The 26,816-nt window shown below is 36.6% G+C and overlaps 1 protein-coding gene across 1 annotated transcript in view; it reads left to right on the top strand.

Annotated features, from left to right (window-relative positions):
- Positions 1 to 23,470, top strand: part of LOC127835882 (uncharacterized) — an 85,242-nt gene extending 61,772 nt beyond the window's left edge. The window contains exons 29-46 of the mRNA XM_052362306.1: positions 948 to 1,046; positions 1,848 to 1,942; positions 2,826 to 2,973; positions 3,785 to 3,902; positions 4,646 to 4,738; positions 5,173 to 5,275; positions 6,151 to 6,379; positions 6,672 to 6,844; positions 8,937 to 9,039; positions 10,877 to 11,059; positions 14,847 to 15,011; positions 15,812 to 15,941; positions 16,569 to 16,726; positions 17,446 to 17,622; positions 18,070 to 18,170; positions 20,179 to 20,396; positions 20,843 to 20,922; positions 21,377 to 23,470. Of these exons, the coding sequence (XP_052218266.1) occupies positions 948 to 1,046; positions 1,848 to 1,942; positions 2,826 to 2,973; positions 3,785 to 3,902; positions 4,646 to 4,738; positions 5,173 to 5,275; positions 6,151 to 6,379; positions 6,672 to 6,844; positions 8,937 to 9,039; positions 10,877 to 11,059; positions 14,847 to 15,011; positions 15,812 to 15,941; positions 16,569 to 16,726; positions 17,446 to 17,622; positions 18,070 to 18,170; positions 20,179 to 20,396; positions 20,843 to 20,922; positions 21,377 to 21,859 (2,856 nt within the window). The 3' untranslated portion in view covers positions 21,860 to 23,470. The remainder of the gene's footprint in view (positions 1 to 947; positions 1,047 to 1,847; positions 1,943 to 2,825; positions 2,974 to 3,784; positions 3,903 to 4,645; positions 4,739 to 5,172; positions 5,276 to 6,150; positions 6,380 to 6,671; positions 6,845 to 8,936; positions 9,040 to 10,876; positions 11,060 to 14,846; positions 15,012 to 15,811; positions 15,942 to 16,568; positions 16,727 to 17,445; positions 17,623 to 18,069; positions 18,171 to 20,178; positions 20,397 to 20,842; positions 20,923 to 21,376) is intronic.
- The last annotated feature ends 3,346 nt before the right edge of the window (positions 23,471 to 26,816 follow it).

Below are 26,816 nucleotides of genomic sequence, written 5' to 3'. Positions count from 1 at the left end.
GCTAGGGCAGCCATTCTTGTGTGCTGCTAGGGTATCCATTCTTGTGTTTGTTAGGGCAGCCATTCTTATGTGTTTGTTAAGGCATCCAATCATGTGTGTTACTAAGGCAGCCATTCTTGTATGTTGTTGTGGCAGCCATTCTTGTGTTTGTTAGGGCAGCCGTTCTTATGTGTTTGTAAATACAGTCATTATTATGTGTTGCTAAGGTAGCCATTCTTGTGTTTGTTAGGGCAGCCATTCTTATGTGTTTGTTAAGGCAGCCATTCTTGGGTGTTACTAAGGCAGCCATTCTCGTGTGTTGCTAAGGCAGCCATTCTTGTGTTTGTTAGGGCAGCCATTCTTATGTGTTTGTACTGACAGCCATTATTATGTGTTGCTATGGCAGCCATTCTTGTGTTTGTTAGGGACGCCATTCTTATATGTTTGTTAAGGCAGCCATTATTATGTGTTGCTAAGGCAGCCATTCTTGTTTTTTTAGGGCAGCCATTCTTATGTGTTTGTAAAGGCAGCCATTATAATGTGTTGCTACGGAAGCCATTCTTGTTTTTGTCAGGGCAGCCATTCTTATGTATTTGTAAGTTAACCATTATTGTGTGATGCTAAGGCAGCCATTCTTGTGTTTGTTAGGGCAGCAATTCGTATGTGTTTTTTAAGGCAGCCATTCTTGTGTGGTTGCTAAGGCAGCCATTCTGGTGTGTTGCTAAGTCAGCCATTCTTGTGTGTTGATAAGACAGCCATTCTTGTGTTTGTTAAGGCAGCCATTCTTGTGTTTGTTCAAGCAGCCATTCCTGTGTGTTGCTTAGGCAGCCATTCATGTGTTTGTTAAGGCAGACATTCTTGTGTGTTGCTAAGGCAGCTATTCTTGTGTTTTTTAAGGCAGCCATTCTTGTGTGGTTGCTAAGGCAGCCATTCTTGTGTTTGTTAAGGCAGATGTACTTGTTTTTCAGCTTCACTGGGAGGATTTAGATAAAGACTCGCCTATCAAGGAGAACAAGATGATCTACAAGTTTGACTACCTGCCTGCAGGCCTCTTTAACAGAGGACAGGTATGAACAAAATGAGGATAGGTAAAGGGCTGTTGTTCAAAAACTGGCTCTGGGGTTGAACTTGGGAAACTTAGTTTCTGAATTATATTTACAAAACCATTATGCTAGATAAAATGAGAATAAAAATGCAGAAATTGTGATTGTTTTTTTTTTTAATTTATATTTTCCATTGCCTGCAAATGGGTACATATACGATGCCACAGAATAATCCGTAAACATGACATGATAGCAGATTTATAGGAGAACATAATAAAATTCTATCTACCATGATGGCCGCAATCTGCGCTACAACCATTTTTTTACATAAAATATTTATTTCAAATTTTTAGCTTGGCTGTTTTTGGAGAAAACCCGAGGTATTGTCATAGCCAGCTCGTCGTCCGGCGTCTGCCGTCCGCTGTCTGCCGTCTGCGTCGTGCTAAAACCTTGACATTTGTCTCTATAATCAAAGTGCTTTCACCTTCAAATTTTAAACTTCATATGTAGATGCACATTGATGAGTTCTACATGCAACACCCATTTTTAGGTCACTAGGTCAAGGTCAAGGTCAGTGTGACCTCTTAAAAAAAATCAAAAAAAAATCTGACAAGCTATCATTTATTCAAAACTGTACCCGCAGTTGAGCTTGGCACCCATTATGCGGTGCTCTTGTTCATAACATCTAACTGTAGTGATCTTGTTCATGTTATTATTTCACAAACATAGCCTACAATGTCACAACTGCGTGACCACTGCACAAGCTATTTGATTACTCATGCAGCACCTTCTGACTAATTCACTCATGTCTCCTCACATGTTTAGGTACGTCTGCACCAGATCTCGGACAGCGCCCTCATCTGGAAAAGAGGCTCGTACCTCAAGAAGAACTCTCATGTGGCCCTACTGCAGCAGACCAGGTGGGGCTTAGATGAGGTCATTTGAACTCAGCAACAGTTATCTGACACCTACTTTTACGCCTGAAAACAATTTATACAGCTGCATTCTGGAAAATGGGGCTTAATGCATGAACACAAAATGACATCACTTTTTGCCAAAACTGCATTTAAGGACATGCATTAAGCCCAGTTTTCCCAGAATGCAGATTGTATAATAATCAAATATTGTTATCACAAATGCATTAGCTTCCAATCTTTCAATGAATTTAAGAGACAAAACAATACCAATACCCCCACTAACTTCCTGTGAAACTGTCACCTGTCTCATGAAACACTTGCACAAACGACACTGTGCATGAATATCTAAAGAATGCTGTTCAAATCATTAAATTTATGCTGATGGAGTTCATAAGTATGTGTTGGTAAGTTGTAAATATTGTTAAACGTAGGCTGAATAATCTAACTAAATGATTAAGACCATTCTTCACAAAACTTTTCTTTATGAAGTTCAATGGATAAAGTTTTTATATGGTTTATCAACATAACAGGATGAAAATAGATCCCTGTTTTGTCTAGTGACTTGTAAGAGACTTTGACATAATGTGCTTAACCATTTTCCACTCAGAAGCAAAGTGAAAATGGCTATGTGCAAACAGCATTAAACCAGAACAGCCTGCAAGTAACTCGCATTCTGTTCAGGTTTCATGGTGTTTGCTGCTCATCAGTATCTAAGGATTGGAAATGAAGCCTTTAACACTTTAATCTAGTATGAAAGGTCTTTTGTTCAATTTAACTTTTGAAGTGACTATAAATGCATCAAAATACATATCTAAGTGGTAAATGGTTAAATCAAACATCTCCCAGACAATACATAGACTGTCTTCATGTGTGCATCTTGCCCCAGAGAGTCTGAGCTGATCCTGCGCGTGCAGGGACCGCGTCCAGAGAACATCATCTTCCTGGTGCATGAGGTGTTTGAGGGGCTTATATCCGAGTCATTCAGGGGCGTCACCTACGACTACCAGATACCGTGTCCTGACTGCCTGAAAATCGTATGTGACTTAAAAAGAAAAGAGTCTTTCTCTGGGAAAATGGGGTCTAACACATTTGTGTCTTGTTCTGAGAAAATTGGGCTTAATGCATGTGCGTAAAGTGTCGTCCCAGATTAGCCTGTGCAGTCCGCACAGGCTAATCAGGGACGACACTTTCCGCTTTTATGGTATTTTTAGTTTCAAGGAAGTCCCTCCTTGCCGAAAATCAAGTTTAGGCGGAAAGTGTTGTCCCTTATTAGCCTGTGCGGACTGCACAGGCTAATCTGGGATGACACTTTACGCACATGCATTATGCCCAGTTTTCTCAGAAAGCGACTCATTTGTGTACAGTGTTGTCACAATGTCAGTGATACTTTTTAGGTATCATTAAAGGAAGTCCTTTCTTAGCAAAAATCCATTTTTGGACTGCACAGGCTAGTGTGGGACAACACTTTTCTCATGTGCCTTAAACCCTGTTTTCGCAATTGTTTATGTGTAAGGATGTTTGTTTTTAGATATATATATATATATATATATATATATACATTAGTGATTTATCTTTAAGATAAATGTGATCTTTTATTGTTTAATCATTGCATTAGTTAATCTCTCTAAACAATTATCAGGATGTATTTATAGTGCCTGACAATATGTTATGACCTAAATTGTGTGTGTATTTTTTTATGATAATTATTTTTAATATAAAATACGTTCAAATACAGACTATTTTGAATGAATTGAAAAATGCTGCATGAAAAAGTTCAAATGCAAAATGCCAATTCAAATATAACTGAACATTTCATAGCTTGCCATACATGTCATGATATTACAGGGAGCTAAGGAGCAGCACATGTTTTCTGCCTCCACAATTCGTCGAGCCATCGCATTGAAGTCCCCGTTCCTTCAGTGTGGCACCTACTTCCATGTGACGTCATGCGTAGACCTGCAAGGTTTGTCATAAGGGGGATGCATTAATGAGAAAGCTGTAGGTTTTTTAGCGCAAATCAGGGCTTAATGCTTGTATGTAAAGTGTCTTCCAGATTAGCCTGTGCAGTCTGCACAGGCTTATCAGGTATGACATCTTCCTATTATGGATTTTTGTGTGTAAATGAAGTCTCCTTTAATGTAAAGAAAGTGTGCATATTGCACAGGCTTATCTGGTACAATACTTTATACACAAGTATTTATCCCGATTTTTCCAGAGTGTTGCATTTTTGTTGCCTCAGCAATTCTTTGGTTGCTTCAAACCCTTTTTCCTGGCATACTTTTATGAAAAAGGTGGAATCAGATAGAAGACTAGGCAGACACCTTTGTCTTGTTAATGAATATATATGTGTAATGTTTTTTGTTTTTTTTTAAGTTTCAGAGGATGGGATTTGTTAATGTATGGCATTTCGTGCTCAGTAATTTTCTTTTTTACATGATGCTTTAATAGCGATTGAGATTTGTTTCAATATACATGCAAATACAAGTGCACACTTTTTTAACATTTCCAGTATTCCTGGTTTTGATCAGCGTTTGAGAGCATTCTGAAGGTCTTGCCAATGACACCAAAGAACTGTTTCTGCCAAAGAAACATTTTTGACAGTGACTCTTTAAACCAAAGTATATTGAAACAAGCAGCCATTGGCAGTAAATTTATAAATTTAAGCATAAATTTATGTAATAAAATAACATTAATTTTATATTTCAGCGTGCATGCCCCCTGACAGCCACAGTGACTTTGACCTTCACCTTGTTCAGTCCATCCGTAACCTGCGTGATCTCCGCAAGGACCTGGCTGCAGGTGAGTAACATGTTAACTATATTACATAGATAAATACATTATGTGTAACCTAAGGAATTGAATTATATGTGACCTTAGTCACTGACTTACTGGAAATGCCAATCCGCAATAAATTAAATATCATAGTCTTAATAATGAACTTATCATGATTCTATAACATATTGTTTGATCTGGACTTGTCAATTTTGGACAAATTTTATATGGTTAAAAAAATCTACGATTATGATGATCAACTGAATTCAATTGTAAATTGGGATCTACATATATATCTACTATATACTAGAGCAAAGTGTATCAACTCGAACTGAATTTAACAAATCACTACAAGTCTTATTGTTTCGTACATCCACATTGTGGTGAGAAAAGTCTATTATATGCAAGAAAAAATAGTCAAGTTTTGGTAAGATATATAATTATTTTGTTGTGTTTTCCAGATATTTTCATGTCCTACTGTGCAAAGAATGCCCCAAGTAATCGTGCCTCGGTCATTCACCCTGCTACAGTGCATGAGGACCTTACAAAGGCAGGATACAAATGGTAACTGAAACACTAGGTTGCACTAATGACCCTGTACTCCGCTTTTTGCTGCAAAAATGAAATCAAATATGACTTATTACTGGACAACCGTGCTGCAAAATTCTTTGCCAATTTTTATTTTTAAATTTGGCTCTGGGGAAACAGGGCTTAATGTATGTGCATGAAACCTTGTCCCTGACTTTACCATAGACACCAATTTCCACTTGTATAGCATTTTCTGTTTACAGGAAGTCTTTTCATAGCAAAAATCAAGTTTAAACAGAAAGTGGTGTTCCTTATAAGATAGACTACACAGGTTAATCTGGGACAAAGCGTCACACGTATGCTTTAAACCCAATAGACTACACAGGTTAATCTGTCTGGGAAAAAGCTTCACATGTATGCTTTAAACCCAATAGACTACACAGGTTAATCTGGGACAAAGCTTCACACGTATGCTTTAAACCCAATAGACTACACAGGTTAATCTGGGACAAAGCTTCACACGTATGCTTTAAACCCAATAGACTACACAGGTTAATCTGGGACAAAGCTTCACACGTATGCTTTAAACCCAATAGACTACACAGGTTAATCTGGGACAAAGCTTCACACGTATGCTTTAAACCCAATAGACTACACAGGTTAATCTGGGACAAAGCTTCACACGTATGCTTTAAACCCAATAGACTACACAGGTTAATCTGGGACAAAGCTTCACACGTATGCTTTAAACCCAATAGACTACACAGGTTAATCTGGGACAAAGCTTCACACGTATGCTTTAAACCCAATAGACTACACAGGTTAATCTGGGACAAAGCTTCACACATATGCTTTAAACCCAATTTCCCCAGAGTGAGGCTCAATTTTGTCGTTTTCCTGTTTGTTCAAAGCTGGTTCCCGAAACCCAACGAAAAATCCTCCACAGAGGAAATGGCTCGAGCCATCAGCGATGCTGCAGTATTTCTGGTGTTCATGTCAGTGGACTACTCGAAGGACCAGGACTGTGTCACACTGTTCAAGTACGCCAAGCTAACGCTGCGTAAACCTCTAGTTGTGGTTGCTGTGGGCGAGAATTTTGAATGGCAGAAAGGGCCTTTGGGGATGCTGCTTACCGACATGGTATGAAGATAGTGGAGTTATTTATATTGTGTAAGGTGAATGCCCACCTGATGAAATATTTTTTTTAAAGTATTTTTTATGTTTTAAACTTTATTAATGTTGCTTTTATTGATCACAAATTGCTATATATAATATATAGTAACCAATCTCATCTCTTCTCCTGGATCAACATTTTTCTATTTCAGAATAATTTTTTTTGAGTGACAATCTATAAATACATTTTGATTATTTAAAAATCATGGCTATTAGCTGGCAAATTTTATTTTATACTTTGCTCACTGAAATTGGACAGGTGTTTGTGAACATGATCAACTCCAAGCGGGAGGTGTACAAGTCCAAGTTTGAGGAGCTGCTTGGGGCCATCTCGTCTAAGACTAACAGACCCGTGGGCAAGGCTCCTATCCCGTCTTGCTTCTTCAGCTACACCTGGGTCAACTCACAGGTCGCTGTCAACCTGGGCACTCGGTGAGTGAGGCAGCTAGAATGGCATCTTGACTTAACTCTTTCCTGCTTAGAAGCAAAGTGAACATGACTATATGCAACCAGGATAAACCAGAACAGCCTGCGAGTTATTTGCAGTCTGTTGAAGTTTTATGCTGTTTGCTTCTTATCAGTATTTTATGGGTTGAACTGAAGCCTGTAAAACTAGAATTGAGTAAGAAAGGTTTTGAAAGTAAATTGATTTTGTAAGTGACTAAAAACGCGTCAAAGTGGGCTTCTGAGTGGAAAAGGGTTAATAAAAGACCCAGTTATTAACACTCGGAAATTATTTTCCTCTTGTTCTTAGTTTAATCCTTTTTTTATCAAAAGCTGTAAGCTTATTGTACAACTTTGAAGCCCATTTCCTGGGTAGATCCATTACTTTGTGTCTTTTGGGAATCATTTAAAGTAGAAGTGCATGACACTTTTGCTATCTAGGGTAAAATATAGTAGTTTTCTTTTAAATTAACATGAAAAGTCTTTGGCTTCATATTAAAGTTGTGTAGTGCATGACATCATTAGAATTTAGTAATATGTGACAATTGGCAAGCGTGTAATGTCTTTCAAGTTATGTAAAGTGTGACATTATCAAACTTGTGTAAAGTGTGACATTATCAAACTTGTGTAAAGTGTGACATTATCAAAATTGTGTAGAGTGTGACATCATCAAAGTTGTGTAGTTCATGTCATCAATAAAATTGTGTAGCGTGTGACATCATCAAAGTTGTGTAGTTCATGTCATCAATAAAATTGTGTAGCGTGTGACATCATCAAAGTTGTGTAGTTCATGTCATCAATAAAATTGTGTAGCGTGTGACATCATCAAAGTTGTGTAGTGCATGAGATCAATAAAATTGTGTAGCATTTGACATCATCAAAGTTGTGTAGTGCATGACATCATTTAAATTGTGTAGCATTTGACATCATCAAAGTTGTGTAGTGCATGTCATCAATAAAATTGTGTAATGTGTGACATCATCAAAGTTGTGTAGTGCATGACATCAATAAAATTGTGTAGCATGTGACATCATCAAAGTTTTGTAGTGCATGGCATCATTTAAATTGTGTAGCATTTGACATCATCAAAGTTGTGTAGTGCATGTCATCAATAAAATTGTGTAACGTGTGACATCATCAAACTTGTGTAGTGCATGTCATCAATAACATTGTGTAGCGTGTGACATCATCAAAGTTGTGTAGTGCATGTCATCAATAAAATTGTGTAGTGTGTGACATCATCTAAGTTGTGTAGCTTGTAACATCATTTATAAACTTTTGGTTGATCAGATGACAGTCAGCCTGCTTGGATTTGTGACATTTTTTGGAATGACTAATTTCCATAAAACTTAAAATATTTTATATGCAACAATAAAGATTTGTGTTTGACCTATTATTTTCTTAGATAAAAGTAGCAACCTGATTGCCTTATATGTGCAACACTAATGGTAATTTTATGCAGCAAACTAATATTCATATTGTTCTGAAGATTTTGATGAACATTTTCTGAAGATGTATGTAAACAAGATTGCAGGTTCCATTCCCTGGTAAGACAAATAACATGTGTGAGGATGTGAAATGAAATTGATACAGTCATTCTTCTTCTACCGGTGATTCAAGTAGGGCAGTTGTCAATTATTACTTGCATGAGAAGGTACACGTAATTATTGGTAAACTTACACAGGTAAAATGTGAGGTTATTTACTGACCACCATTATATGACTGAAACACTGGTGGAAACAGGGACAACTCCAAGTAAACAAACAAATGGGCCATGCTCTGTGAAAAAGGGGTTTAATGCATTTGTGTAAAGTGCCATCCCAGATTAGCCTGTGCAGTCTGCACAGGCTAATCAGGGACAACACTTTCCGCTTTAATGATAGTTTTTGTTTCAAGAAAGTTTCTTTTATGATAGTTTTTGTTTCAAGAAAGTTTCTTCTTAGCAAGAATCTAGTTAAGGCAAAAAGTGTCATCCCTGATTAGCCTGTGTGGACTACACAGGCTAATCTGGGAAGACACTTTAGGCAAATGCATTAAACTCCTTTTTCACAGAGCACAGCTCAAATATGTTCTTTTCTAGGGAGATAAAGAGTGCCCTGGGCTATGGGGACCCCCGAGAAATCAAGAAATACCTTGAGGGCCAAGGCATCAAATGCTGGATCGATGTGGAACGAGTGGGACAGGTGAACATCATGCTGATTAGTAGATTAATTTATTTTTAGAGCGACATCATAACTTTAAATTCTTTTATTTTCAATAAAGAACCATGATAAATGCATTTTTATCTCTATTAAATTCATTATAACCTCTTATGGAGGTGTTGAGGGGGGACTTTGTCAGTTTGTTGATAGGTTGGCATGTCTTCCCAAGTTTGTATTGCAGTCCTCATGTCCTTATATCTCTATAGGTCACATTTTCCATCGAATCTAAATGAAACTTGTTTAGAATATTTTGCTTGACAATATCTAATCGTATTTAACCCTTTTTCCCCTATAAGAAGTAAAGTGAAAATGGCTTTTGCAACCAGCATAAAACCAGCACAGCCAGCGAGTAACTCGCACTCTGTCCAGATTTTATGCTGTTTGCTGCTCATCAGTAACTAATGGTTGGAAATCAAGACTTTAAAACTTGAATTTAGTTAGAAAGGTCTTGAATTAAATGTAACTTTCTAATGGACTACGAACACATAAAAATACATTTCTAAATGGTAAAGGGTTAAAATCAAGGTCATTTGAGTCAAAATGTAGGCCACCAGATCAAATCTTAAACAAACCTTATTTCTACTCTGGACGCCACATTTATGACTCAATCTTGATGAAATTTGTCAGAATGTTTATCTTGACAATATCAAGACCAAGTTTGAATCTGGTTCATGTGCGTTCAAAAACTATGTCTTCAGGTCAGATCTGAGGAAAGCTTTTTTACATTTTAGTTTCAACATTTATTACTTAATCTTGATGAAACTTGGTAAAAATGTGGACAAAACCTAGGCAGAGTTTGAGTCTCAGTCATAGGTGTCCATAGAGTAGGTTACCAGTTGAAATGTTTGAAAAAACTTGTTAACACTTTAGGGACCATATTTATAACTCAACCTTGATGGGACATGGTCAGAATGTTAATGTTATGGTATTAAGTCCAAGTTTAAATCATGTGTGTCGATATATTTGGTCATCAGGTAGAAGTTTAGAAAACCCTTATTACCAATTAAACCCTAAATGTATGACTCAGCGTAAATATGTTAAAAATGTTTTTTATTGATAATATCAAGTTCATATTTGAATCTGGTCAATGTGGGATACAAAAAATGTCATCAGGTCAGATCTCTGGTATACACATGTTTATCCTCTGGATTTTTATTGGAAAGCATAGCCTGGGCATACAGTGTTATAAGAAGCGTTTTTTAGTGAAATACACAGTTTTAGTGCGGCAGCCCTGTAATTATCATCACACTTATAATAACGCTTTTATTAATTTTGGACACATATAGATTCCTTAAATGATTAGCAGATTTATGCAGTGCTAAGTATATGTAGGATGTACTGGATATGAACACAACTATGTATGCCTTGTAGTTTATAATAGTACAGTGGTCACTGTTAACAAATCTTATTAAATTAACATTATTTTGTAAAACTTTTCATATTATTTATAATAAAAGAATGTGTTATGAAATTGTTAAAATACACTGTTCATTATTTTGTAATTGTTTTTTATTATTTATTATAAAAGTATATATGTTGACATGTTTAAAATACACTGTAAACTTAGTAAATATAAAATCTTAAAGTATGATTCTAGCAGACCACTTAGCACTCCTTTTCCTTAAATCTTTGAGCAGTTTATTGGACACTTTAATACAATATTATTTTACGCGTATGAATATGATATATCTCCCCCTTAAACAGAATGAAATGCTATCATGCCGAAGACAATTTGTGTACCTTGAAATTAGGTGGGCTTTTAAGGGCCATTAGGAACCCACTTGTAAAGTGATAAAAAAATAAAAAAATATTGTTTCAGAATGGTCTGTTTGATGACATTGCTGAGGGCTTGCTGAACGCGAAGGTGGTGGTGGTGTGTGTGTCAGACGAGTACGCAGACTCCCCCACATGCTGTACAGAGTTCCGCTACGCTGCCAACACCCTCAACCTTCCCATCATCCTCGCTGTGGTTGGCACGGGTTGCAGGTGGAGGTCTACTGAGGTACACAGATAGTAGATATCAGAGATTTTTAGCTTGGCTGTTTTCGGAGAAAATCGAGGTATTGTCATAGCTTGCATGTTGTGTCGTGTCGTCCATGTTGTGCTAAAATCTTTACATTTTGTCAAGGTTTTGAACATTGGCTCTAAAATCAAAGTGCTTCGACCTACAACTTTGAAATTTGGTATGTAGCTGCACCTTGGTTAGTTCTACATGCCACACTCATTTTTGGGTCACTAGGTCAAAGGTCAAGGTCACTGTGACCTCTAAAAAAAAACAACCTGACAAGCTTTCATTTATTCACAACTGCACCCGCAGCATGGCACCCATTGTGTGGGGCTCTTGTTTTAATGAGCCTTGCTCTGGGAAAATGGGGCCTTATTCATGTGCACTACACTTTCCACCTCAACTGGATGTACCGAGCATGCAGTGGGGCCTTATTCATGTGCAGTACACTTTCCACCTCAACTGGTTGTACCGAGCATGCAGTGGGGCCTTATTCATGTGCATTACACTTTCCACCTCAACTGGATGTACCGAGCCTGCAGTGGGGCCTTATTCATGTGCAGTACACTTTCCACCTCAACTGGTTGTACAGAGCATGCAGTGGGGCCTTATTCATGTTCAGTACACTTTCCACCTCAACTGGATGTACCGAGCATGCAGTGGGGCCTTATTCATATGCATTACACTTTCCACCTCAACTGGATGTACCGAGCCTGCAGTGGGGCCTTATTCATGTGAAGTACACTTTCCACCTCAACTGGATGTACTGAGCATGCAGTTGGGCCTTATTCATGTGCATTACACTTTCCACCTCAACTGGATGTACCCAGCATGCAGTCGGGCCTTATTCATGTGCATTACACTTTCCACCTCAACTGGATGTACGGAGCATGCAGTGGGGCCTTATTCATGTGCATTACACTTTCCACCTCAACTGGATGTACTGAGCATGCAGTTGGGCCTTATTCATGTGCATTACACTTTCCACCTCAACTGAATGTACCGAGCATGCAGTTGGGCCTTATTCATGTGCATTACACTTTCCACCTTAACTGGATGTACCGAGCATGCAGTGGGGCCTTATTCATGTGCACTACACCTTCCACCTCAACTGGATGTACCGAGCATGCAGTGGGGCCTTATTCATGTGCACTACACTTTCCACCTCAACTGGTTGTACCCAGCATGCAGTGGGGCCTTATTCATGTGCACTACACTTTCCACCTCAACTGGATGTACTGAGCATGCAGTGGGGCCTTATTCATGTGCACTACACTTTCCACCTCATCTGGTTGTACCGAGCATGCAGTGGGGCCTTATTCATGTGCACTACACTTTCCACCTCAACTGGATGTACCGAGCATGCAGTGGGGCCTTATTCATGTGCATTACACTTTTCACCTCAACTGGATGTACTGAGCATGCAGTTGGGCTTTATTCATGTGCACTACACTTTCCACCTCAACTGGATGTACCGAGCATGCAGTGGGGCCTTATTCATGTGCATTACACTTTCCACCTCAACTGGATGTACCAAGCATGCAGTGAGACCTTATTCATGTGCACTACACTTTCCACCTCAACTGGATGTACCGAGCATGCAATGGGGCCTTATTCATGTGCATTACACTTTTCACCTCAACTGGATGTACCTAGCATGCAGTGGGGCCTTATTCATGTGCACTTCACTTTCCACCTCAACTGGTTGTACCGAGCATGCAGTGGGGCCTTATTCATGTGCACTACACTTTCCACCTCAACTGGATGTACCGAGCATGCAGTGGGGATTTATTCATGTGCATTACACTTTCACCTCAACTGGATGTACCGAGCATGCAGTGGGGCCTTATTCATTTGCACTACACTTTCCACCTAAACTGGATGTACCGAGCATGCAGTGGGGCCTTATTCATGTGCACTACACTTTCCACCTCAACTGGATGTACCGAGCATGTAATGGGGCCTTATTCATGTGCATTACACTTTCCACCTCAACTGGATGTACCGAGCATGCAGTGGGGCCTTATTCATGTGCATTACACTTTCCACCTCAACTGGATGTACCGAGCATGCAGTGGGGTCTTATTCATGTGCATTACACCTTCCACCTCAACTGGATGTACTGAGCATGCAGTGGGGCATTATTCATGTGCATTACACTTTCCACCTCAACTGGATGTACCGAGCATGCAATGGGGCCTTATTCATGTGCATTACACTTTCCACCTCAACTGGATGTACGGAGCATGCAGTAAAACTGTGCTTTATGCATCTGCTTTCAGTGTTGTCTCTGATTAGCCTGTGTAGTCCTCACAGGCTAATCAAAGATTACACTTTCCGCTTTAACTGAATTTTTGCTGAGAAGATACTTCCATAAAAGTGTTTTACCTGATTAGTCTGTGTGGACTGCACAGGCTATTCTGGCACTTTAAGCACATGCATTAAGCCCAGTTTCCCAGAAAATGGCTCAATCTATCTATTACCCCATTGAATTAGGAATTAGGTAGTGTGGAATCTTGTGATTTGGATAGTTGTTTGTTAGAAATAACTTAATTTTTTGTATAGCTGAATGTTAATAACAATAACAATAAAATTAAGTAATAAAACAAGTTTGTTTTTGGTGTGTAGTACATGTAATTCCATTATTTTCTTCCTATGTATAAAGAATTTGTACCGTTCTGAATGGTGAACTATTCATTGTTGTTGGATAAATGACCAATATTTATAAGCATTTGAAATGGGGCTTATATATGGAACCCTATTGCTAAGGAAACATACTCACCATTTAAGATTCTTACTCAAAATGCCATTTGAGAAAGATGCTAGATAAAGAGCTGGTAGAATACTCAATTCCATTGGAATTCGTGGCAATATTTAAGATGTGTATATTTTATACTATTGTATGGTCCTGCTTTTTTGTGGCAGCAGAATAAGTCCCATCAATTTGCTTTTTACTCATATGTGTCTTGTTCTGACAAAATTGGGCTTAATGCATGTGCGTAAAGTGTGGGTCCCAGATTAGCCTGTGCAGTCCGCACAGGCTAATCAGGGACGACACTTTCCGCTTTTATGGTATTTTTAGTTTCAAGAAAGTCCCTCCTTGCCGAAAATCAAGTTTAGGCGGAAAGTGTCGTCCCTGATATGCCTGTGTGGACTGCACAGGCTAATCTGGGACGACACTTTACGCACATGCATTATGACCAGCTTTCTCAGAACAAGACACATATATATTTGAGCCTCACTCTGGGAAACCAGCGCTTAATGCTTGTGCCTACAGTGCTATCCCAGATTAGCCTGTACAGTCCGCACAGGCTTTTCAAGGACGATACTTTCTGCCTATACAGGGTTATTGCTAAGAATATACTTCCTTTAAACAAAAAATATAATATAGACAGAAATTTAATTGTTGTCTGAAACTGCAACGGCTGATCTGGGACTACACTTTAAAACATGCATTAAGCCCCATTTTCCCAGAGCGCGCTTCATTTAACTTTTGTGTGGTCTTATGATGTGGGGTAGGAGCTAACCAGAGTTCCCTGAAGCAATCCCCACCCATCCAGTATGTTGACCACTTCCCAAAGTCACTTGTTTCAGGTTTATTTAACTATAACTTATTTTAGATTGATTGCTTTGAAAGCCTAAGACTTATTGAAACACTCTTGAGTCTGTCTTTTGGGTAGAACCAGCACTTCCAAGGTGTCTGAAGAACGCTCCCACAGTGGCATCAAACTCATGACTTACCAGTTCCTATGCAGACACAAAACAAATAATTTGACGTTTTCAGGTTGGAGTGCTCTCCCTTAAATACCCACTGGTGAGTTTCCAGGAGAAGAGTGAGATGGCGTACACGAAGCTGGTGGAACTTGTTTCGGCCGAGCTCAATCACGAACCTGTCACCAAGCAACAGAAGAACAAACAGAACGAGGAGACAAAAAACCTCTCTTTCTCTGTAAGTTTAAGTTAAAACCTCTTTATTTTAGCTCGATTCCAATGTAAGCCTTAGGCTCATTAAAACACTCTCGAGTTGGTTTCGTGGGTAGAACCAGTGGGGATCAAACCCATGATGTCCCGGTTGCTAGTCGGAAACCATATCAGCTACGCCATGGTGCCCTTTCATTCTCGGTAAGGCATTTGCAAGTACTGAAACCATTTTGTGTTGCTTTTTGTGCTACAAATAAGTGTGGCGTATTTCCGGTATTTCTTTCTGAGTGTGTGTCCAAAAGCATTTTGTTCTACATGTATGGCTTACAAGGCAGCAATTGTCACATATATTTTATGGACTCCGTTATTCTTTGAAAAACAAATGGTATCATTCAATCAGAAAAATTTGAAGTTTTAAGGAACTTTAGAAGGTAAAAAAGTTATGAAGAATGTTATTTTATTATTGTGTACATATTTGTGCATGTGTAATAATCTTGCATGTACTGTTGGTCCCTAAATGTACTCATAGTGATTTTAATTATTTTACGCATTAATTAAACACATTTTTTTTTTCTTTTGAAAATCTTAAGAAAAACCGTTGGTGCTTGTGTTGTCAAAATATTATTAAAGTTTTGTTTTACCGCCATGATATTATCTCTTTATTTTGATTATATATGATGTTGCAAGATGATGTGTAAAAGAAAATATGTATTAATAGATTCTTCCAATGAAATTATAACATCTTGATGGTCTTGTATTCATAACCTCTAACCAATCTTTGTCTTGTATTCATAGCCTCTTACCCATGTAATGGTATGTTTCTGACAGGAGCTGTTTGAGTTGGCCCAGAGAAAGTTGCTTCGTCAGCTGGCATTCTATGCCGAGCACCAAGAGATTGGTACATACCCGAGGCTGTTTGTTATCGACTTCATGAAGTCAAAACAAGGCGTGAACCCAGGTATGCAGGGATGGGAAGAGTCAGAAGCCCACATGGCAAGGGCTAATGAAATGAGCCTCGTTCTGGTAAAACTGGGCTTAATGCAACTGCATAAATTGTCATCCCAGATAAGCCTGTGAAGTCTGCACAGACTAATCAGATATAAAACTTTCCATTATTATGGAATGTTTAATTTGAAGGAAGTCTCTTCTTTACAAAAAATCAAACTGAGGCGCAAATTGTCATCTCTTAATAGCCTGTGCAAACTGAACAGGCTAATCTGGGATGGCACTTTACAAACATTTATCAACCCAAGGTTACCCAGAACAAGGCTCAAATTGAAGCGTGTGAGTAAAGGGACCAAGGGGAGAGGATTTGATTTGCTGAAAATTTCTTTATATGATCTCTTTTAAGATAGTATTAAATGAATGCTTTGACGTAAATAAAAGAATAAGCGATTTAAACAAGAATTTCTCTACTGGTAATGTTTTGGGAGTTAAATTTTTCCAATATTGAAAGAAGGAGGGTCAAGAACCATGGCCAAATCGTAAGTTTTGAATGTGTTAGTCATGATGCCAACTGACATTTAGTAGTAAATTATCAATTATCAGTTATATCTTACTCAAATTCATTGTGATTTGCTTACAGATGAGAAGACGGATGAACAAGAGAGTGAAAAGGATGGTGAGTCATCAGCCGATCAACTCTCTACGCCTAGAAGGACTCTCTCCAAGAAAGTGTCTGACCTGAAGGCAGCCTTCAGAGTGCAGAGATACTGTGTACTCACACTCTGTGAACATGATGAGGTGGGGTATATAGTAACCTACTTGAGATCAGTAGAACCCCGCTCAGGGATAACTGGTCTTAATGCACGTCAATAATGAGTCAGCCCAGTTAAGCCCGTGCAGGCTGCACAGGCTAATTAGGGACGACACTTTTTTTATGGAATTTTTCTTTTAAAGAACGTCCCCTTTAAACAAAAATCTATTGCAATTAAAGTGTTTTCCATGATTAGCCTGTGTGCACTGCACAGGTCAATCTGGGATGCTTTACGCAGATGCATTTAGCTTAGTTTTTCAAGAGCTTAGTTTTAAATTGCGTTGGAAACCCTTAAGCTTATAAATCAGGACTTGAGACTTTACCTGGGTAGAACTAGTACTTGGTGTATTAAGAGAATATCCTGAGATCACTCTTCGTGGTTACCAAATATTATCTAATCAAAATCTGATACAAAGTTACAGTTTTGGCTTAATATTTTATTAGTTAATTGCTAGTCATTATTTGGAAATGTTATTCTTAGAAAATTTGATTTATTACTTTAGGTAAAATAATTGATTGAGTTTCATCATAGGGACATCATATACTGTGGTACTTATACACTTTACATTTTGATTGTCTGATTGATCATTTGCCAGAGCAAGGCTACGGACCTTGTGCTTATTTCTGTCACTGTAAACTGTGTTGAAAATGGCCGGAAACAACTGACAAAAGAATTGCAACAATATTTCAACCTTTGTTTTTCTAGGGTTGGCATGTGGCTGCAGACCCATTGCCATTGCCTTCAGATTTTGGTGAAAATCTGCTGGATAAGTTCTGTCCCTTTGTGTCTCGTATGATGGCAGTGATGAAGTTTAACAAGAAATTGCCACTTAACTGCGTTCAACATGAGATGGGGGAAGATTACATGACATGGCTAGAAGAGGTGAACTGATTTATTTTTACATAGCTTAGATTTCTTTATTTTGTGATCATCATATTTTTGGAAAGAATAAAATATTGGGCAAAATATATTTATTAAGAAAGTTTGTTTAAATTAACGCTTTAAACCACACATATGTTAGATTACAATAAATGGTAAAGGCTGGAGCTGTATCCTGTTGTATGTGTGTTTACTCCAAACAAAAGTTAAATTCTCCCATTACATATTGATATTATGTCTTTTAATGAAAAAAACAACTTAAAAGATCGGCTAAAATTATCAGTGCCTGCATTCTAACCAATTCTTTTTTTTAAATAACATCAACACAAAAACAACAAATAAAAATTATTTAGACCTTGGTGTATGCATTTCTTTATGGAAAAATAACTGCATGATTTATTTAGTGGTGTATTATGTTGTTTGATTAGTGTAAACAATTTATTTTTAAAGAATCCATCAGCTTCAGCATCAGACTATCAGCAGATCTATCATGAATTCAGAGAGATGGTTATCACTTCGGATTCCCAAAAGTCTATGGGAAAACTATCCCGGTGAGTAACGGGAAAACTGTCCAGTTGAGTAATGGGAAAACTGTCCCGCTGTGTAATGGAAACTGTCCAGGGTTTATAATGGGAAAACTGTCCTGGTGAGTAATGGAAATCTGTCCAGGTGAGTAATGAGAAAACATTTATGTTGAGTAATTGAAATACCGCCCATGTGAGTAATAGGAAGATCTTCCCAGTAAGTAATGGGAAATCTTTCCTGGTAAGTTATGGTAAAACTTTAAAGGTAGAAAACTGTCCCGATGAGTAATGGGAAAACTGTTGTGGTAAGTTATGAGAAAAATGTCCTGCTGTGGAATGTAGAAACTGTCCCAATGATACTGGTATACATGTGTTGTTGTTTTTTCAAAACAAAACAAAGCATGACTTATAGTCAATGTGATTTGAAAAATTCGTTTAGTCCAATCTATTGTAGGATCAGCATACTACGTAGTTAATGAAACACTTATATGTTTAGTAAATTGGTTTTTGTGAAAGACTGTCTGGAATCCTTCATCACTTCACATTAGAGAACATTGAAAATAGGGAAGTGTTGGCCATATATTTGTTTGTGAGTTTTAATGTCAACTTTAATCTTCATGTCATTAAATTAAAAAAAATATATTTTTTTAAATATATGTTTATAGTTAGGGTTTCAATAACACATTGAAAAATGCTAATAACTTCTATCAAAGCATTTTTGGGGGGCATATGTGTTCCTATGGAGACAGCTCTTGTTGATTTTCCAATTTTAAATACAATTAATTTTGATTGGCTGTCATTAGGGTTTCAATAACACATGAACATGAATGGCTGATTTCAATAATACATGAATTTGATTTGTTACATGCAGATGTATATCTTTATCCCTACTGGATATAAAACTGAGTATATGTTTATAAATTAATAAAACAAATTGTTTAGCTATTATAAGTATAATTATATCAAGATACATGCATTTACCAGAGAGTAACATAATATCAACCTTAAACGTTACAATTGCATTTATAGCAAACTAAACATATATATAACTTAATTTAACTGTATGGTTTGCGATTTGAAATTTATTGGATTTCTCTTCGCTTTTATTACCATTGAAAAATGATTTGCTGTTTTAAGGGTTTCATTTGATTTGAAAATGATTGGTTGCTTTTATGTGTTCAATAACCATACGAGTTTTATTGACTGGCTCCAAGTTTTCAATACCATTTCAATTTTATTTCAGGCATGTATGATTTCATCAAATGTATTGGCTTGCTCAAGGGTTTCAATAAATACAATTTGACAATTTGATAAACTGTTAAGCCAGATTTCAATTCAATATGAATTGAATTGGCTGCTAGTACAGTTTTTATAAAACTCAATGGTTTCTACAATTTGATTGGCAGACTGTGATAATTTCCGTTTTGGTGGGCTGCTTGTATGGTTTCATTACCATTTCGTTTTCATTAGCTGGCTGCAGCATTGATGTCCATTCAATTTTTAAATATTTCTATGCCATTTGACTTTTTTGACGTGCTATAAGGTTTCAATACCATTTAATTTTGATTAGCTCCCAGAAGGGGTTCTGTACTTTTTATGCCCCCGAAGGAGGGCATATAGTGATAGCATAGTCTGTCTGTCCGTCAGTATGTCCGTCTGTCCGTCACACTTTGCGTTTAGGTTTCGAAAAATGCTCATAACTTCTATGTCATTTCAGATGTAACCTTCATATTTGGTATGCATATGTATACGGACAAGGCCTTTCCATACGCACACAAATGTTGACCCCTATGACGTTGACATTGAACTTAGGGTCCGCGTTTAGGTTTCAAAATCTGCGTTTATGTTTTGAAAAATGCTAATAACTTCTATCAAAGCATTTTTGGGGGGCATATGTGTTCCTATGGAGACAGCTCTTGTTGATTTTCCAATTTTAAATACAATTAATTTTGATTGGCTGTCATTAGGGTTTCAATAACACATGAACATGAATGGCTGATTTCAATAATACATGAATTTGATTTGTTACATGCAGATGCCGCATGGCCAATGGAAAGGTAATCTGGTTGTGTGAGAAACACCAGAGTTCCATGAAAGTAACAGTACTGAGCTCTGAGGAGGCTGAGACTGCTAGCTCAGAGAAGGTGGGAAACGATGACATGACCATGATCAACGGGCTTCGTGCAGGCTTCTCGAACACCAACCTGCCTGGAACCACAGGCTTTGCCTCCGATATGGCCAAAAGAGACCCTGGTGTGTAAAAATTGTGTTTTTAGCCAAACTGAGCACAACATACTGAATTAAGCTTTTTCGATCTCAGTGCCTTGTGAACACTTTAAAGGCTTTATGAAACATTATCGTATTATTTGTCTCATTGATATCTCGCCTGAGTTTGGAACTAAGTCATTTGGTCGAAAACTAGGTCACAAGGTCAAACAAAAAGGAAATCTTGTTAACACTCAAGAAGTTATGTTGGTTTGCACTATCTTCATAAAACCTGCTCTAAATATTTGTTGTTATGATTTCTCAGATAAGTGAGAAATTAGCAGGGATCTAAGTATGGCAGTTGTAAGGATATGTACTGAGTAGTGCTGTAACACTTTAGTTTACTAATCTTTGCCCAATAAAAGTGAGAGCACCTGTAAAACTATGTAGCCAAGTGATTGATGTAAATCCATTGTTTGTTGTTTTTTTTTCAGAAAAATTGCTGGACAAAAAGTACCAATCAAACATCACACGAATTCAACCAAGTGATATAAAACCTGAAACAAGTAGTAAGGTAAAGTGCTCCTTTTTTCATTATTAAACATGGTCTTTGCAAGGGCATATAACATGAACTTATCTCAACATAATTCTAGAAAATATTTGATATCATATCATCCCAATTAATGCACTTGGTATGCCATTTACTGTTGTCAACACGAAGACGTCTATTGATTTAAAGGTCAATAGGTCAAGTATTTGTTAGGGTCATTTAGCATGAATTTTCATTTTGCACATCTAAAGAACCTATAGCTGATATATACAATCACATCTATTGTTTTGGATTTTGAAGAACTTTCAATGTTTGGCACTTACTATAACCTTTTATCCCACTAAATAAATATACTAACCATTACGGTCCAAGACTTACACTTAGTGACTCATGTTTTAACTGGCTCTATCATATTCGGACTAAAGTAATATTGTTATGCACCTACTCATTAAGAGATACTCTTTGTATACACATTCAGGACGAGGCTTTTGGCAAAGAAAAGGTTATGAAAAGCAAAGGAAAGATGATCAGATCAGCTAAGAAAGAAACAGAAAAGGAATCAGGTCTGCAGCTGATCCTTCCATCAGAAATGGCAATTGAAAGCAACCAAAGGAAAAAAGAAAGCAAAGATGCTCACGCAGAAGACGTTCAGAATGCCTTGGAAACGAAAATGGAAATCGCTCAAGATGTTGGAAAGGTGGGGAATACAGGTCTCAGCCAAGCTCCAGTACCAGCAAAGGTCAATGATCCCAGCCAGGGCCAGTCCGAGCTGGGTACCAGGAGTAACAGCCAGGGCCAGTCCGAGCTGGGCACCAGAAGTAAGACCTTCTTTGGAAAGGAATCTAAGAAAGAGGTAGAACAAAGCAAGGCTTCGTCAACACAGATCAGGCCAAGGCTTGAGAGGTCCATGACACAGGGTTCAAAAGAGAAACTAAAAAGCAAGGCCTGTATTGTGATGTAATAGGTCCTATTAAGATTAAGAAAAGGTTGACAGTGAGTGTCACTGAGAGGAAGATGTCTGATGTTGCTGCAAATAATTCAGTTATCATTCCCAAGAAATAATGACTCAATCTCATTGCATGAGATAATCAATATATTACTTATTACAATGACAATCTTAGTTAATATTATATTTATATGTCAATCTTGGAGGACAATACTTCATTTTTTTTCCCAGGAAATACTATCCTCCAATCCAATCTCTTCTCGAAGGTAGACAAAATGCATTATAAGCCTCCTGAAAAGCAACTTGTTTTATTTTTTTGAAACAAAGTCCCTCTTTTAAATAACATGCTTGTCTTACTTGGAAAAAAATGTCCACCTTTTAATATGTTTAAAGAAACAGTCTCAGATGCAAAACACTATAATGTCCTAGTCATAAATTATTAACAGCTCTGTTTTTATGTGACCAAACAAGGAAATAAAACAAGGTTAAGTACAATTATAAGCTTTAGCACACATACAGCATTTGTGAACTTATGGCATTGTTTTGCATATACCACACTGAAGCAATATCATATGGGTTATTTTAAACTAGCCCATAATTCTATAAATCTAAGTGTTTGTTTTTAGCTCACCTGAGTACATTAGCGTAAAATACTACCCATACAGTTTCAATTGAATTCACAAATTGGTCAGACCAGCATCTTGATTGTAATTGTCAATTGACAATAAAAAGAATTAGATTATGTTCTGGTGTGGGGCAGTGCTGTGGGTAATGTTATTCAACTGACCCAACTGGTCATTGTCATTTCTTGTAATCAGGTGATCACTTTGGGCCATCATGACTTCCTTCATTATTTATTTCTCAACACGGTTGTCATGTAAGATATATATATATATATATATATATAATATAAGGTAATATGATGTCAACATTATTGAAAGTTATATAACTTGAACATGTGCTCCCTGCATTAGAAATATCTTTAGTACAATTTGACCCCCATCATTCGAAAATAGGTCTCATGCAATACGCGCCCAGTATAGCTCAATACCAGCCTGCACATCCTGACAGTCTGGTCATGAGCTACCATGTCCGCTTATAAGAGCACAGTACATATACCTTGTGTTACTTTATAGCAGAAAGCGCAGCACCTAACCAGACTGCACAATTCCACAGGCTGATCTTGAGCCATGCTAGATGCATTAGGCATAAGGCCCTTTTTCGCATGACGCGACTCGTATGCTGAAAGCATTGTTTGATTGGTAGTTTCTTTTATGTTTGAAAAAGGCATTTTCTATGTAAAAGGTAATTTATATGAATACTATGAGAATAATCAGTTTTTGACATTTCAATTTTGTTCATTATTGGTTAAAGAAATAAGCATATTGATTGTCCTGCTATTGTTTCTTATCTGTGATAAACACTCAGAATTACGGTGTGTTATATATGATTTATTAATTGTTATTATATATTTTACCTCTACACTGATCAGATTTTCTTGAGATTTTTATATACATGTAGTTATCATTATAACTGTGATTTTAGTTTCATCTAATGATCTACTTTTGTAAACCATTTTTCATCCAACGTATACATGCTTTATAATCATGACATAAACTAGATGTTAACATTAAAGATGTTACTCAGTTTCTGAATTCACCAAAAAATGTGGCTTCTTAAATTTGTATACAATATTGTTATGGGTGTGTACAGTGAAAACCTCAAAGAAAAGATTTTATTAAATCAACATAATGATTTCTGTTTAACAAAATGTTAAATTGTTATTTTGACTTAATTCATGTATTGTTGTTGACTGCTCCAAATGTTTACTTCTTTTGACCTATTACCAAAATAAGATCTTAAAAGGACTCGTTCACAACTTCACATAGCATCAAATGGTATTTTTTTTTTAAAGTCACATGCAAAAAACAATGTATACATAACATTTAAACAAGCCAAATAATTAAGTAAGAAATGTTTAATAATATTGTTTGTTTTGTAAGGAGTTCTCTCACGGAATAGATTAAGTATTAAAATATCCGTTTAAAAACCTTTGCCTTAAATGTTGGTGTTGTAATAAGTAATGTATTAAAGGATCAGGATTTGAATCCGTGTGAAGCCAAAATAATAATAAATCATTTTTCTTAACATGATAATTATGTATGAATATGAAAACTATTTTTCTTTTGTGAAGCAAAGCTGTGTGCTCATGAGACCATGACATGTTGCGTTACTCTAAAGCAGACAGCGAAGCTTTTGACCAGTGTTTTGTTAGCTCTACTGGCCGAAGGCCTGAAAAGCTTATGTCATGGCGTTGTTTCCGTCGTGCGTGCGTGTGTGCGTGCATTAGACTTGTTCTTGTTTACGCGATAAAGTCCACAGTTTTTATCCGATTCTTTTCAAACTTGTTCAGTGTCTTTATATTAATGAGTACTCGAACCCTATTGAAAATGGGTTACATCAGAGTAAAAGTCCAGAATTATCTCCCCTTGAATTTGAGAAAATTGTGAAATAAGGCTTGTTTACGCAATAAAGTCCACAGTTTTCATCCAATCATTTCCCAACTTGCAAAGTGTCTTTATCTGAATAATTAGTCAAACTCTATTGAAAATGAGCAAAATCGGAGTTATAAGTCCAGAATTATCTCCCCTTGAATTTGAGAAAAAGTGAAAATCTTTAGCATTTTGCCATAACTTTTGCAATATCGAAGATAGCAACTTCACATTTGGCATGCATGTGTATCTCATGGAGCTGCACATTTTGAGGGGTGAAAGGTCAAGGTCATCCATCCTTCAAGGTCAAAGGTAAAAAAACCCAAAGCGGCGCAGAAGGGGACATAGTGTTTCCGACAAACACATTTCTTGTTTGTTTACATATAAAGTTCTATCCTTTTGAAACTTTAGCGGATGTTTTATATCATCAAGGGCCAGAACCCCATTGAGAGTGAAGAAAATGTGTCTGACTTATTGTTGAAAAGGAGCTATTTGAAGTTGAAATTTTACGTTTCTTGTTTATGCGATAAGTTTCCCATTTTGGGTCTGTTTATTTAAAACTTAGATTGTTCATACTATTAAGGGCTTGAGCCCTATTGATTCCAGCCAGTAGAGCGGTTCAGGCCCTCATGGGCCTCTTGTTTTATAATTTGGTAATCCAATTGTTAGGATATTGTCCGTCCAGGTCTAGTTTCTTATCTGTGATAAATGTAAATTCATATGGTTTTTGTTGTACTACTTATTTATTAAAATTTCCTCTACACTTAGAAGATTTTCTAGAGAGTTTTGTATACATGTATATATAATTATTTACTGTGATTTAGTTTCATTTAATTATCTTCTTTTATAAACCACGTTTCATCTAAAATAAATGTGCTTAATAATAATTATATGAACTGGATGTTAACATTCAAAATGAAAGTCAGTATACAAAATTGGAATTTGTGTGTACAATGTTAATCTCGGATGATTCTGAGGAGCAAAAAACTGCAAACAATCTGAGATTGGTGTTTGAAAATTTATTTAGATGTATGATACCTGAATTTTAGAACAATTGAACAGATTGAGGTTCATAAAAGAATTTATACATTATATTTGAACAAGCCAAATAATACTTATGGTTAAGACATTATTTAAAAATAATATTTAGTTAGTAAATAATGATTTAACGCAATAGACAAAAATTATCAAACAATTTGACAACGTTTGCCTTAAATGGTGGGGTTGTATCACTTTAGGATTTGCACCAAAAGGTGCAGAGTCCAATTCCTTGTGAAGCCAAACTATTTCTTAAGTTTTGTTTTTATTATGAACATTATTTTAGATTGTTCCAAAGATTTTAGTTTTTTGTTTTAACAAGAAACGCCCATTATTATACCCACATAATCAAGTGGGGTATACTTAAATGACCATGGACGTATGTCCGTTCGTCCGTCTATCCGTCCATCCTTAGACAAAAACGGCAGTCAAAATTGCAAGAATTTTGTATTATATTAATTTCTCCATGTAATGATTTTGTTTTCTTTGAAATTGCAAGCATTATGCCCCTTTTTCAATTAAAACATTCTAGTACATAATGGTTCACATTTAATGACATTTTTTCACGTTTTGTTTGGGGGGGGGGGGCGTTTTCTTTGTAACTATTATGACAGCAGTTTATGTTAATGTCTTTTTATAAAGTCTTTATTTTGCTCAAACTATTTTTTCTGCAATGACTAAAAGTTAATGTGTCCTTTCCATTGACAAATTATACGTTAATTTTACATACTTATTTTTTTTCTTTGATTCTTTTTCTCAGCACATACATACCAATACTCACAAATAATGATTGTATCACAATTTGTTTAATCTAATTATTTTGTATTTATTCTTTTAGACAATAAATTTCGTAAGACATGATTTTGTTGGTGTATATCCCCATATATAAATAAACTAAATTTCTTCATGTACAAAACTCATCTGAACACAATTTCAGGTTTAACTAGAAAGATACATTCCAAGATTTCTCTTTAGAGTAACATTTCAAACAAGAAATGCCTTTCAGATCAACCGCTTTTAAATTAATACTGATGTATTGTTTCCTCTCCTCCGTAAATATAATATATAATGAGACCAAGACTTTTCAAACCCCATATTTTTTGAAACCATATAGACAACTTTTGGTCCAAAATTATTTTGAGATAGAGCAGAGATCTTTCAATAATTATTTTTTATAGATCTTTGGATAGAGTCTATATATGTAAGTTTAAACCTTTTTATTTCAGCTCAATTGCATCAATAGCCTGAGGCTTATTGAAAAGCCCTGGAGTAAGTTTCCCGGGTAGAAGCAGAATTTGGTGTTTTTTTAGCAGATCTAAAGAACGCTCCCACACTTTGGATTGAAACTATGTTCTCCAGGTCGCCGGGCCGACACCATATCCACTACGCCACGTTGACGTTTTGCAATGTTTCATAATATATAATTTATAATGTAGATACAA

The sequence above is a fragment of the Dreissena polymorpha genome, chromosome 6 (genome assembly GCF_020536995.1).
Source record: "Dreissena polymorpha isolate Duluth1 chromosome 6, UMN_Dpol_1.0, whole genome shotgun sequence".
Classification (NCBI taxonomy): Eukaryota; Metazoa; Mollusca; class Bivalvia; order Myida; family Dreissenidae; genus Dreissena; species Dreissena polymorpha.
The sequence above is the reverse complement of the archived record's forward strand: the minus strand, read 5'-3'. Positions and strand labels throughout refer to the sequence as shown.